Below are 13,539 nucleotides of genomic sequence, written 5' to 3'. Positions count from 1 at the left end.
TATTTACGGTAATTATACTAACATGGGAATAATTTATTGATGTTAAAATGCTACATGTAGCAGCTCTAAGAGACCGTACAGGAAGGAAAAATAGTAAAGACAACAAGAGAGAGCGGAAGGAAAGAGCGAGTAAAGCCTCTAGCCTGTGTCTTTCTAGACTATCAATAAAGATAGCAAAGACAGACGAAGGAAAGCGAATCGAGGAAAGATAGCGCAGATCAAAGCAGAGAAGACAGATAAATGAAAGAAAGATGAAAAACAAGTTAAGGACTCTGTGCCGGCGTCTTACCAGACTGTCCTGGAGGAGGGATGCCGCCGGTGCCCCTGGGTAACCGCACGAAGATGGAGAGCACGGCGGCCTTGTTGCCAAAGCAGGGCTCCAGGGCGATGGGCTTGGGGACGGTCTGCAGAAAGAGGGGGAAAGAAAAAAATAAATAAAAACCCAAAAGCATTACACATCACAAGCCTCCCAAATCCTGTTAAACACATGCCATTTTCAAAGACATGGACAACAGGGGCTTTGCTGTTAGTCTTCTCGTTTTTGTCGGCAAGAGACAATACACACAGCAACCCAAAAAAAAATCCCCCACCCCATCCCATCCCCTGTCGAGATGCACACACTGATCCGTGGGCGGAAATTGGATTCTCCCCCCGCCCCCCCCCAAACTGTGCACAATTTCATGACAATGCCGCCAGTGTGCGGCGCGGACAACAACTGGTTATCAAGTGTGCCGATGCAAAGGCCGTAGCGCCGCTGCCGGGAGGAGAGATTTGTTGTGGGCGGCGCCGGCCGTGCACTCCTGTCGCCACAGGCGGCCCGACACACCTGACTCTCTAATACCAATATCTCCTGTTTATCAGCAACTCATCCATATGTGGGGATGAGTTTCCCCCCTGTAAACACCGGCCAGATCTACTGCCGCTCGCCTGTTACAATATTCATGGGTTTACCTCAGCTGAGGATATGGACGGGCCGCACGTCTCCGGCATACAGATGCTTTCCTATCTCTCTCACTCTTCATCTTTCTCTCGTTCTTTCTTTCTTTTTTTTTTTTTCTAATTCCTGAGCTGGACAGAAAAGTGGGCCATGGCATGGTTTCACACACTCCTGACACTGCCTCTCAATGCACTCTCTCTCACTCACACACACACACACACAAATACACAAGTTCAATCCCTTCCCACACCAGTCTATAGACTCTGGAGAGTTAAGCTTAATGCCCACTAGAGTGTGACACACATTTCTCACACACACACACACAGTTCTCCCTCTCGCACACAAATGCACACACACACACACACACACATTTCTCGCCTTTCTCTTACAAACACTCAAATTCCTCACTGCATCTCCCTCTCTTAGTCTCTCGCACACACACACACACACACACACACACTATATGAGTGAGCACACATGGGGAGTAGGACAGTAATGATATTCAGGCTCTGACCCATTTTACACATTTATTCTCTGCTCCATCTCTCTGAGGCTTACCTTTCATACCAGCAGGATACACAGGCTGTCACACAGGTAGCTGGGGGAAGTGGCATAAAGACCTGGGTGCTTCTGTGTGTGTGTGTGTGTGTGTGTGCGCATGTGTGTATGTGTTCAATGCAACTGATGTTGTAACAGAAGGGAATTCTGTGTTTGTTTATGCTTCTGTGTGTGTGCGTGTGCATGTATGTGCATATGTGTGTGTGTAAGTATGTGCGTACACCTGTGTATGTGTCTGTGTGTGTGTTTTGCATGTGTGTGCTTGATCGATGCAATTGACAACTCACTGCAGTCATGTGAGTTCTGTATTATTTGTGCTTGTGTATATGTGTCTGTGCATTTGAGTGTGTATATGTGTGTGTATGTGTATGAGTGAATGTATGTGTGTGTGTGTGTTTTGCATGCTTGCTCAATGCAACTGAGAACTTGCTATGTTCATGCATCTTCAGACAGAGATTAGGAGATTGTTTGTTTAAATATGTGTGTGTGTGTGCTCAGCTTGCAGCAGCTTCCAGTCGTGCTGATCGTGCACATACACACATACGCTGTAGCCCCCCAAAGGCCTGACAGAGGGAAGGGTTCAGATGCAGACAAATGGGCTCGCTGGGTGGACCGACGGGCTGGCTGGCACCGCTGCAGTCGCTCCGGCAGCGGCATCGACAACACGCAGCAAATATCAAACACACAGACTGTTAGCACACATGGTGCAGCAGCCCTCTGCGTCAGAGAAAACCCTACAGTTCCCCCCGAACAGCAAGTCTTAAGTTGTTAAAGGCGCTACATGTAGCATTTTAACATCAATACCGCATTAATTTTGAGACATTAGCTTAATTATTGTAAACAAACGAGACCATCGCTGAGAAGATTGGCAGCCTCTAGACCATTTTGTTCTGTACTCTCTCACCGTCTTTCTATGATTCCTCCCTTATTTTTTCTCCTCTTCCCATCTTTCTGTTAACGAAGGTCTAGAAAGACACCGGCTAAAGCACTTTACTTTCTTTCTCTCGTTGTCTTTCCTATTTCTCCTTCCTGTACAGTCTCTTAAAAGGTGCTACGTGCAGCATTTCAACATCAATAAATCATTACTACATTCATTTTGAGACATTAGTGTAATGGTTGTAAACAAACGAGACCTGTCGTGTTCAGCTGTCTCAACAGTTGAACACAGCTCTATTCATACACATCACACTAGATAACATACACTTAAACATCGACTACTCATCACTACATGTTTCAGAGCAGAGGTTCCCAAACCTCTATTTTCATGTCCAGGACCCCCAGTTAGAGCCACATAACAACACACACACCGTTTGACCAGATTTTAGCTGTTAGATATGACTGTCTACACTGTAGGTGGGGAGAGAAGCAGCAGAGAGACTGAAACCTCTGATCAGAATAGTGATTGTTACGCATTATTTCATGAAATAACAGTGAAATTAAACTTTTATTCACTTTGCTGGGGAACCCCGCGGGACCCCGTCAAGAGCCTGTTCCTCACTTTGGAAGCACTGTAGAGAGGCTTCTTTAAAAAAGCGACGAGAGAGGTGGGAGTCGACCAAATGAAAGTATCGCAATTAAATACAGCAATATATTGCAAATGACTATTTTGTTTTTCATTTGAATGCAGTAAAAGCTACTATTGTCCCTTAGGGCAATAAAACATTAATATCATTTATAGCTTTGTGTGATAAATGAGTGATGACTCAATAACTAGATAAGACAACCAAGCACTCCTACAAGGATCATTTGTTTCCATTTTCAAAATCATGTGCTAGAACATCATTATGTTCAGCTGTCATTTATTGCTCTGAAATGGGAATAAAAATACTGACAACTGTGCCGATACAACATTGGGAGGTAACGTAATGCAATATCGCACTTGGCCAATTTTCTCCCCTTATCCCTTGGTACAAGGAGAGGTGAAGCAATTCTGTTGGCCTTGCCAGAAGCAGTCCAACCAGGCTTGGATTGCTCCAGTCCACAGGTTTGTTGTTGCCTCAGGCAATATTTATTTCTCATCCAGTGTGTTTACAATTGGAAAAATGAGGCCTGCCCATGATAAGTCTACCTGCAACGCATCTGTGTTTTATGTGTAAAAACAAACAAAAAAAGACTGGCAGCTTATAATTTCACAGCTTAGGGCTGTCAGAAGACACGTCTGCCAAGTCCAATTTCCTATGCAGCAGCTGCAAGCTGCTCTTAGGTCCTAGCTTGTTTATGTGCTTGTTTCTCATTTTCCAAAACCAGCATCTCATATTCAAATTGGAGAGGGAATAAGCATGGCAAATAAATTGGGGAGGGGAAAGACTTGTGCTGTCGAACAGATTTGGGATGTGACAGTGGGATCGTTTCCATCTCAACGGGCTCCATTTTGTTATCAATGGCGCTGAGTGTTCATCAATTCGGGCTACAGTACCCAGTGCACAACCTCAATTTCAACCTGAGGCTACAAGCCTGGTGCTTCTCTCTCCATTTCTGACAAATTCATAGAACCACACAAAACAGCGTGCCATAAACAAGATTTATCTCCGTCAACAGACGCGCCCACTCCATTTTGTCTCGAGCTGAAATTAAGGGGGCAAAAAACAAAACAAAACACCTCGTAAAATTCAATTATGCATCCCTTTAAATTGCTTGTGTGTGTGATTTTTTGCCTAAGATGTTCCCCAAAGGTAGAGTGTCTTTTCTCATGGTCTTCTTCAGAGGCTGTGTTAATAGCATTCCCAAGCAGATGCCTTTGTTTTATGCAGCTGAAGCCCTCCCCTCAACGCCCCCCTGCCCATCCTCCCCCACCACCAGCACCACTCCGGAGACTTATCTAGACTGGCCAGGCAGAGCGGCGAAAGGTTTTGTTAAATTACCTCCAGTAATTAGCCCTGTGCGTAGGATCGCTGCTGAGCCCACACACGCCGTGGCGGGCACACACTGGGGCTGCACGCTGCTACGCTTTCATCCGCCGCATTCATCTCTACTTTACCAGCAGCCGGGGACGAGTTTCCCCCCGCCAGCAGCGAGCGCAAGTCAAACTCCCTGTTGCTATGACTCACCAGGTACAGCCACTTCCACTGAGCCATCTTTGATGAGTTTTTATTCGGTTGACTTCTGTTTGCCAAGGAAATGTTTTGTCAGCCTGTAATAATAACGGCATATTGCACAGTAATAAAACTAAAGACTGGAAAAATCTCTGGATAAAAGAAGTGAACTTTCTTTTTTTTAGTTAATTTTTAAAATTTGGAAAAAAAAAAAAAATTCTTTACCATGCACTTCTATCAAAAATGATAATTCTAAGGAAACTACTGTCAGGGTGCTGTGGCTTTGACCTTTGCACTCCTTACTACTGGTTTCCTGTAACATTAAGGGAACATTAGGAATTTACACACTGGTGCAATCGTTCTGAGTTGCTCTGGGCAAAAGCGTCGGCTAAATGCCTAAAATATAACGTAGGCGAAGATAATGGAGCACCACAGTCATGTTAGATAAACCAGAACTGACGCCCCCCCCTCCACGCCCCTTCTTTTGCATCGCATGTCCCCGTTTCCCCCCCCCATCCCACAGTACCTATAAATAAAAGCAGAGCAGAAGGCATCACAAAGGTAATCATCTGCCTGCGATGCCGGGGCCGCCGGCTCCATTTGGCAGAAGCAGAGTGAATATATCTCATCGGCGGAGCAAGTTTGGACTTCCCACCGAGGCTATAAACAACTTTAATGATCTTCGCCTCACTGTGCGGCGCCCGGCCCCCCCCTTCTACTCCAATCGCGGGTCATAATGCACTACTGTAGCCTCCTGATAAAACAGCATGGAAACAAGGGGAAGAACCTGCCCCGAGTCGCTCAATCTGAGCCGGGAGGAGATAGGATAGTGTGTGCGCTAACCGCCGGAGCTGGTGGAGGCAGAAGAAAAGCAGAGGAAGAAGATCTAAATTGGATCTCTGCTCCCGGGCTGCTCCTGCCCTGATGGAAAGGAGGAGAGCAGGCTGGGAAGAATGGGAGAAAGGAGGAGGAGAGGTAGAAGGAGAAGAAAAGGTAGAGCAGAGATGGAGGAGGGGGGAGGGGGGGGGCTGATTTCCACAGCAAGCTGCTTCTTTCCTTCACACAGCAACATGACACACACACACACACTCCAACTCACAGATGTACACAAAGACACACACGGTCGCACATATACACATACTCACACACTCACACAAACACACACACATACAAACAGCAGATAAGGCCAGCAGAAAACCCCAGACTGCTGATAGGATCAGTAAAGGGCTGGTAAATTAGAGGAGAACGCTAGAGTAAAGTAAGGATGTCAGGCAGGGGAGAAGAGAAGAGAAGACAAGAGAAGAGAAGAGAAGAGAAGAGAAGAGAAGAGAAGCAGAACAAGACAGAAAAGAAGAGGATAGGAGAGGACAGAAGAGAAGAAAAGAAGAAAAGAGAAGGGAAGAAGACAGGAGAAGACAGAAGACAAGAGAAGAGGATAGGAGAGGACAGAAGAGAAGAAAAGAAGAAAAGAGAAGGGAAGAAGACAGGAGAAGACAGGAGAGAAGAGGATAGGAGAAGAGAAGAGAAGAGAAGAGGATAGGAGAGGACAGAAGAGAAGAAGAGAAGAACAGAAGAAAAGAGAAGGAAGAAGACAGGAGAAGACAGAAGAGAAGAGGATAGGAGAGGACAGAGGAGAAGAAAAGAAGAAAAGAGAAGGGAAGAAGACAGGAGATGACAGAAGAGAAGAGGATAGGAGAAGAGAAGAGGATAGGAGAGGACAGAAGAGAAGAAGAGAAGAACAGAAGAAAAGAGAAGGAAGAAGACAGGAGAAGACAGAAGAGAAGAGGATAGGACAGAAGAGAAGAAAAGAGAAGGGAAGAAGACAGGAGACGACAGAAGAGAAGAGGATAGGGGAAGAGAAGAGAAGAAGACAGGAGACGACAGAAGAGAAGAGGATAGGGGAAGAGAAGAGAAGAGGATAGGAGAGGACAGAAGAGAAGAAAAGAGAAGAAAAGAAGAAGACAGGAGAGGACAGAAGTGAAGATAAGAGAAGAAGATAGAGGACGGAAGAGAGTAAAAAAGTGAAGAGAAGAGGCGGGATAGTTTCTGTCCCGGCGGGGAGTCGATTAGCTGGAGATCTACCCAGGGGGCCCCGCGGCCTGGGCTGAGGAGTAACCTTGTGCTCGGGAGCCAAACCCCTTGAGATGCATGGGCCCTGTCAGAGCCGAGGGGCCCCGAGCGACCCTGCTGAAACAGCCCTATAATTCTGCACTGCATCTGCATTCAGGGGTCATTCATCACCAAGTGCACAGTCACAGGTACGCCCGGCCCGGCCCGCGGCGCCGTGCCCACCGAATCCCCCGCTGCAATTTCTATAACTCTGCATGATCCGTACTTTTAAATGTACTCTACTGCTGCTGCTGCTTCTGTGCTCAAGATCTACATTTAAATCTACTCTAGCCCACTTCCATCCAACTCTACCACTGTGTCCAACTCTGCTTCATCTTTACATTTAAATCTACTTCCAACGGCTCAATCTCTACTTCTAATCTACTACACTGCTTCTTCATCTCTACCTTTAAATCTACTCTACTGCTACTTTGCCTCTCACCGTGCTTGAACTCTCCATTAAAATCTACTCTACCGTTACGCCACACACTGCTCGATCTCTACTTTTAAATCTACTCGTTTCTTCACTGTCCCCACACTACCCATGTGGTCAGGAACAGAAACAGTAAAAAAAAAAGGCAGTCTACCACTACCTCTCTCATTACTCCCACTCTGCTTCTACTTTGCTGTCCTCTATTTAAGGTCTATTTTTTATTCTGAGAGGCTTTTCAAACCAAAGGATGATTTTGGTCAAAAAGTTTGAATTGATATATCGTCTCTGGCGGCTTGCACACTGTGTAACGTTCATGCAAAACCTGTGTGAAAAGATTAGATTCAGACATTACAGACCTTTTTTATGAGATTGTAAAAAGAGTTTGAACTTTGAATAAGCCTTGCAATCAAGCTTTCAGACTTTCCCCCTGCACATTTGGTGTGAAACGGCTTTAGCTACTGCCATTTCTATCTAAGTAACAAACCTAAGTTGACAACTTTAGTCTCTTTAGCCCTGACACCTGGTCTAATGAAAATCTACTAACGGTACTCTTGTCATGTGGAAACCCACCAAAAACAGGACCAAACCTGTTTTGGTTCCCGAGCCATAGAAACACAGACCCAACTCTTTATTCCTGACTCTGTTCCACGCTACAATATTAATAACCCAAATTTGATCTTACCACTCTTTAAACCGCACTATAAATATATGAAGGGTTTTGTTCCAGAAAGCTGCACATCCATTTTGGCAGAATTTGCTACCTGCAATTAATCAGTCAATATTTCAAAAACACAGATGGTTCCATCCACCAAAACAAGGCTGTTTTGTACGATGAATCATAACTTTAATAGTATCCCCTAATGTGCTTTATTTTCATGCCAGCAATCATTTCCTAAGAGTAGGCGTCAAGTTTTTTTTTTTTCCCAAATGGTGCATATCTCAATGTTGGAATGAAACTCTTCAAATCTAATTTCTAACTATAGTCTTACTCTACAATAGTTTGCTCTCATTTGCATCTATTTAACTCCAGGGTTAACTGGATTAAGCCAAATCCCCATTAGAATTCACAGCCTACCCACTGTACCTGGTATAATGTGCTTTGTTACTCATCGTCAGCCCACTTTCATCACGCACGTCCTCCTTCACTCTGTCCCAGCAAACGCAAACTGCATTGACCCTCATTAGGTCTACTAGACCCGCACTAGACTTCCAACACTTCCTGCCAAATTGGCCTCCTTGGTGCGTGGAAAACCAACGGATTCACCTCCAGAGTTAAAAACCCAGAAATGACGCAAGGCGGATAGTGGATGGAATATCTATCGTTGCGGCATGACTGCAGTCTAGATGGCACAAGACTGAGCTCCCCACTTGAGGGAGGGTGAGCGATGGTGCTGATGATGAATGGAGCCTCCCTGCCTGCATCGCTGTCAGCCCAGACAAAGGTTTGATCTCTGGGGTTCAGCGGGCGATCTCTCCAAGAAAAGGTTGCGCTCACCTTGACGTTTCCTCCTATCAGGTCAGGCGGCTCCTCGTCCGTCTCCAAGGCGACGTTGATGGTGGCGAAAGGCCGGCTCGCCATCTGCTGCATCTCCCTCAGCAGTTGCTAAGGAGAAGGAGGAAGAGGAGGAGGAGTGCGAAGGTCAGTAACAGGTAAACAGAAGAGAGTCTATTCTCTAATCAACTGCCTGCCAAGATAAAGTTATTAAAAACTGGTACAGATGGTAGTTTCTTAAGCACTAGTATACATGCATCTTTTTAATCATGAAGAACACATATTCCCATATTTTCCGTGATTTATAACATGGAACTTGACAAGACGAAGAGGAGGATTATGAGAGGAAGAAGAAATTAGACAGGAGGACAGAAGAGAAGATGGAGAATGAGTAGCAGAAGAAACTGGAGGAAGAAGAGAAAGAGGAGGTAGAGGATTATGATTATGATTATGATGATCATGTGAAAGATGCAGAGAATTAAGGAGCAGAGGAAAACGAGAGGACAATGGGGGAAAAAGAGGAGGCGGAGGGTGAGGAAGATGGGGAAGAGGAAGGCCGGAGACCACGGTAAACAAAGTGAGGCATCTGTGTCATCAACTGTCAAAGCAGCCAGCACGCTATAAATAGGGAAACAAACACCGTCAACTGTCAAGACACCAAGACCTGAAAACCTGAGGCACTCCTCTCAAAAACATCTTGGAACAAACAAAAACACCTGCAACCGTCACATACGCAGAAATGAGAGAAAAGAAAGAGCGAGGGAGGGGGGGGAAAAAACACAAAATATGAAAATCAAACAAAAAAAAGGGGTCTAATTGCTTGTTCAGTTGGAGTGTGTATCACAGAGACAGTTCACAGAGGAAGTCAAACAGTAAAGATGGAGATTGATGCAGTTTATACAACAGTTAGTTCCGGTCGAGCAATTTGATTGGACAAGAGGCATGCTGATATACAGTATAACAGCACTGGGACGCTGTACTGTATGTATCACTCCGCTTCACAGGTGTTCTTGTGAGGAGAAATAAAAAGCGGATCACCACAACGTCATCTGACGTTAGCTGAGTAGCTGCTAGCTAACCAGCTGGTTAGCACTTCTAGCACACAATACAGTGTTGTACAACAAAGAAATGCTTACCAAATATTCCCAGAACACGTCCACACAAAACTCTAACTTCATTCGCATCTAGTAGCGACAACGCAAATATGGACAACGTTACATTTCACCTTAATTATGAACGGTCGGGCCGAGGCGGAAGATTGGGAAGAAAGTAAGCTGAAATCGTCTGTGCTAACCTAAAAGTAGCTAGCTAGCTTGCAGTCGGGAAACAGTTTACCTGTTGCTTGGCAACACTTGGTAGTGGAATCCTGAAGGAACTGTTTTTGTTGGCGGAGACAAATAACAGACAAAAATCATCTGTTGTCTCAAATTACCATTACTTGATGAATAGCTTTGTTTATACAACTGTTGTATAAAAGCAATATCACACTCGGCTGTGATTATCTTCGGCACTTGTCCTGCGGCCTCGTGCCTACGACCGAATCACAGCCGTGCTGATATACAGTACAACAGCACTCCCTCTCGTGTGATATTGCTTAATTGTCTGTGTGCGCGTTGACAAAGACACTCAAAAGAAGTTTGACACAATCCATTACCCTCTCTCTCATTAACATGCGGAGCGCAGGTGGGAGAAAAGGGCAGCGCCGCGACTCAGCTTGAACGCACGCAAGGTAAAATCACGTGTTTGTGGTATTTCCGCGTCGACAGTATCCATGCGGGTGAGGGGCCTCCTGCTCGACTCAACAGCTCGCAATTAGTCTGCCGAGCGTTTTTATTCTTTTCTTTTTTTGCCCTGCGAGGCTGTCGATTATGGTTATTGACATCTTCACGCTCACTCTCTGGATGTGACGCCTTATAATCATATCCTTAACAGGGGTTACGGAAATAGCTTGAGGGGAAGTCGCTCTCTACAGAAAAGCCTGACAAGAGAAAATAAATAAATAAATAAAAAAATCCAAATTTCATGTCCCGGATTCTCTTTGTGGAGCAAGCCAACTCATTAAATTTCCATGTGTGTCTGGGGATGAGTGCTTATACCCAAATCTCGCTACTCTCCTCCCCATGATAACAGCTGTGCTTGGAGGAGCTGAACCCTTATTTTCCCTGAGTAACTACTTTTAACCTTAGATAAACTCAGTAAAGAACCTCGCAAAAGTTTAACCGGTTTTTTTTACACATTTTTTTAAACTAGTAATGTAACATCGATTCTACTCTTGGAGGGGGGCTACCTGCCGTGGGAGCCGAAAATATCAGCCATGAATAAATAAATAAGCAGTGATACACACTCATACTGTACACACACACACACACACACACACACACACACACACACACACACACACACACACACACACACACACACAGAGAGAGCAGCTGGGGAGAACAAGTGTGATGTTGGAGGTTCTCTAATAGAATGCCAGCCGGTATAATGCGATCTAATGGAAATGGTGCAAAAGTGTTACCTGGATCCAGCCCCCATGATTCGCTCATTTTCCTTTTCCGCTCATATTTGCTCGCTAACCACATGGCCATTTGAATTTCATGATTAACAGGGCTGGCATGGCCGTCTTCTGGAGCTGCCTTCCTGAATTCATTGTCACCTGGCCCCATGATATTTCTAGTTTAGTTCATTTGCACATTGCTAAAACAAAAGTGAACTGACGAATGAAATCACGGTTATGAAGTAGGATCAAAAATCACTAGTTTGTGGAGGTAAAATAAAAGAGGGGCTGATAAAAACATCTCACATCAAAACATTCAAAAATCAGCAATGACAACTAAAGCCACAACTGGAATTGTTAGCAGAATTTAAATGACAACAGAACACAACATGGCGCAAAATGGTAGAACAACAATAAGACCCATAAAATAACAGGGGAACAATGGAGAATGAATCCTCAGCCTGGATTAGTCCTGACCAAACACGGTGGCGAAGAGTTGCTTCACTAACGTGCGTACAGATAAACACAGGCAGACGCATCCAACCCACAAATTGGCAAGCGCCATCTAACTTCTTAATGCCGTACACTCAAACTACCTATCCACCGCCACCGCGGCAGTTAACGAGCAGAAACGGATGAAAACACAAATGAGCAATTCATTGGGCTGGATCCTGATTTGATGGGATTATACGTCCTGCTGCGTGAAGCATCCGAGCGCCAACACAGCCCTCGCTGGTTGACGACTGCTGGGTGTCGCGTCGTCAGATGACGGCCCAGGAGCCCGCTGTCTTCCGGTGGAGTCAGTTTGGTAAGTCTTTGAAGTAGTATACTGCTAATCTACTACTAACTACTATCAAGTACCTGTATTTGTAACTTTCCAGCCAAATTGCAAAATCAAATGTCACCACTTTGTCAAAAACGACAACAAAAATGATTGTTTTTCTCTTCCTGGCTCTGTGCAAGGCTTTTCTGCGAGGCTAAGATGAGGGTTACGGTAAGAATTAGGTTCATAATGAACTTGAATTATGATGTGTTATGGTGTGTTGCAGTTTGGAAAGTACAACGTCTTTTGATTTTTTTTTTGGGGGGGGGGGGGGTTCATCCATAATGATGCAATGGGGCGAGCCAGGCAGCAACATCAGACTGAGAGAAGCAGCGGGAATCTGCATGCAGACAACATCTTTTTTCATAAGCTGCGCTCCTTGATCAACACAGAGCAAGGGAATTGATTTACTGGATGCAAACCAGATGGAGGAGCATCTGAACGCTGGAGTAAACAAACTTTATACACACCTACAGGTAACATACAGGTAACCTTTGTTCATGCAGTGACCGTTTGGCTGATTGCACATGCTCTCAGCTGAGTCACTGACTAAGGCCAGCTACACACTAGTGGGTTATCAGGTTGATTTACAGCACATATGTCCATCCCGATAATACAGTATATTGGATATATAGATAACATGTTTTATAGGACTTGACATCTGCACGGATTCTGTACAAGTGTACGATTGTACCATTGTTGTTTTGATGGGTGTCACATTGGATCACACCAGTTCCTGCGATTAAGTCCTTGCCTGGTCGTCTAGTGTGAGAGCAAATTTACAACTGAGAGACCAAAAAAGAAAACGGTGAAATCCCTAGTTACAGTGTGAAGTAGTAGTGTGAAGCAATGTGTTTTCAAAATCAGTTAAGATTTTAAAAGGCTAGAGGTTAGAGGAGCCTGCTTCTCTGAACTCCAGGCTGCCACCGGTCGAATTCACAGAACAACTGTCCTAGAAGGAGTCCTACACAAGATACAATTTGCACAAATCTCATTATGCCGTGCTGCGAGCAGGCAGCCCCTGTACAGCAAACACTCGGCGCTCTAAAGATAACCAGGAGCCAGAAGAGTTACAGTGCGGTCGCCTACTTCTTAAATTGGCTCTCAGTTTTCCGCAGGGTAGTGTATGTGGACGGGAGCAAATATCCTGACTCTGGCAGAATGAGCTTCCCCCTCTTTAATTGTGCATATATATACCTAATTATGAGACATGTGCATGGGGACGGACACACGAGAGTCTGCGCGCATGTACGCACCCACACACACACACACACACTCACACTGAAATGCATGCTGCTTGGAGACACCTGCACACAAGCAATCACATGTATGTGTGTGTACATATTCACAAATGCAAATGCATTCTCTCACACACACACACAGTGAAATGCATTCTGCAGGCACACACAGATAACAGCACATGAGCAAACATGTCTGCATGTAAGTAAACACACACGAGTGCACGAATGCACATGCACACACAGAATTAAATGCATGCCATATGTGCATACAGATAGCAATATATAACCAATCCCACAGACAAGCACTGGCATGTGTGTGGACAAATTCTCACACACACACACACACACACACAGAAACTGTCTGGGGGAATTCTGTTTGAGCATTCTCAAAGTGAGCAGCGGTGTGCCAAAGAG

General features: G+C 45.0%; 1 protein-coding gene across 1 annotated transcript in view; it reads right to left on the bottom strand.

The window, feature by feature from the left end:
* The window catches only part of atrn (attractin), a 114,097-nt gene that overhangs the window by 3,629 nt on the left and 96,929 nt on the right, over positions 1 to 13,539 (bottom strand). The window contains exons 27-28 of the mRNA XM_071922496.2: positions 8,565 to 8,672; positions 290 to 404 (exon numbers count right to left, since the gene is read on the bottom strand). Of these exons, the coding sequence (XP_071778597.2) occupies positions 290 to 404; positions 8,565 to 8,672 (223 nt within the window). The remainder of the gene's footprint in view (positions 1 to 289; positions 405 to 8,564; positions 8,673 to 13,539) is intronic.

The sequence above is a fragment of the Centroberyx gerrardi genome, chromosome 17 (genome assembly GCF_048128805.1).
Source record: "Centroberyx gerrardi isolate f3 chromosome 17, fCenGer3.hap1.cur.20231027, whole genome shotgun sequence".
Classification (NCBI taxonomy): Eukaryota; Metazoa; Chordata; class Actinopteri; order Beryciformes; family Berycidae; genus Centroberyx; species Centroberyx gerrardi.
This window is presented reverse-complemented; position numbering and strand designations above follow the sequence as displayed.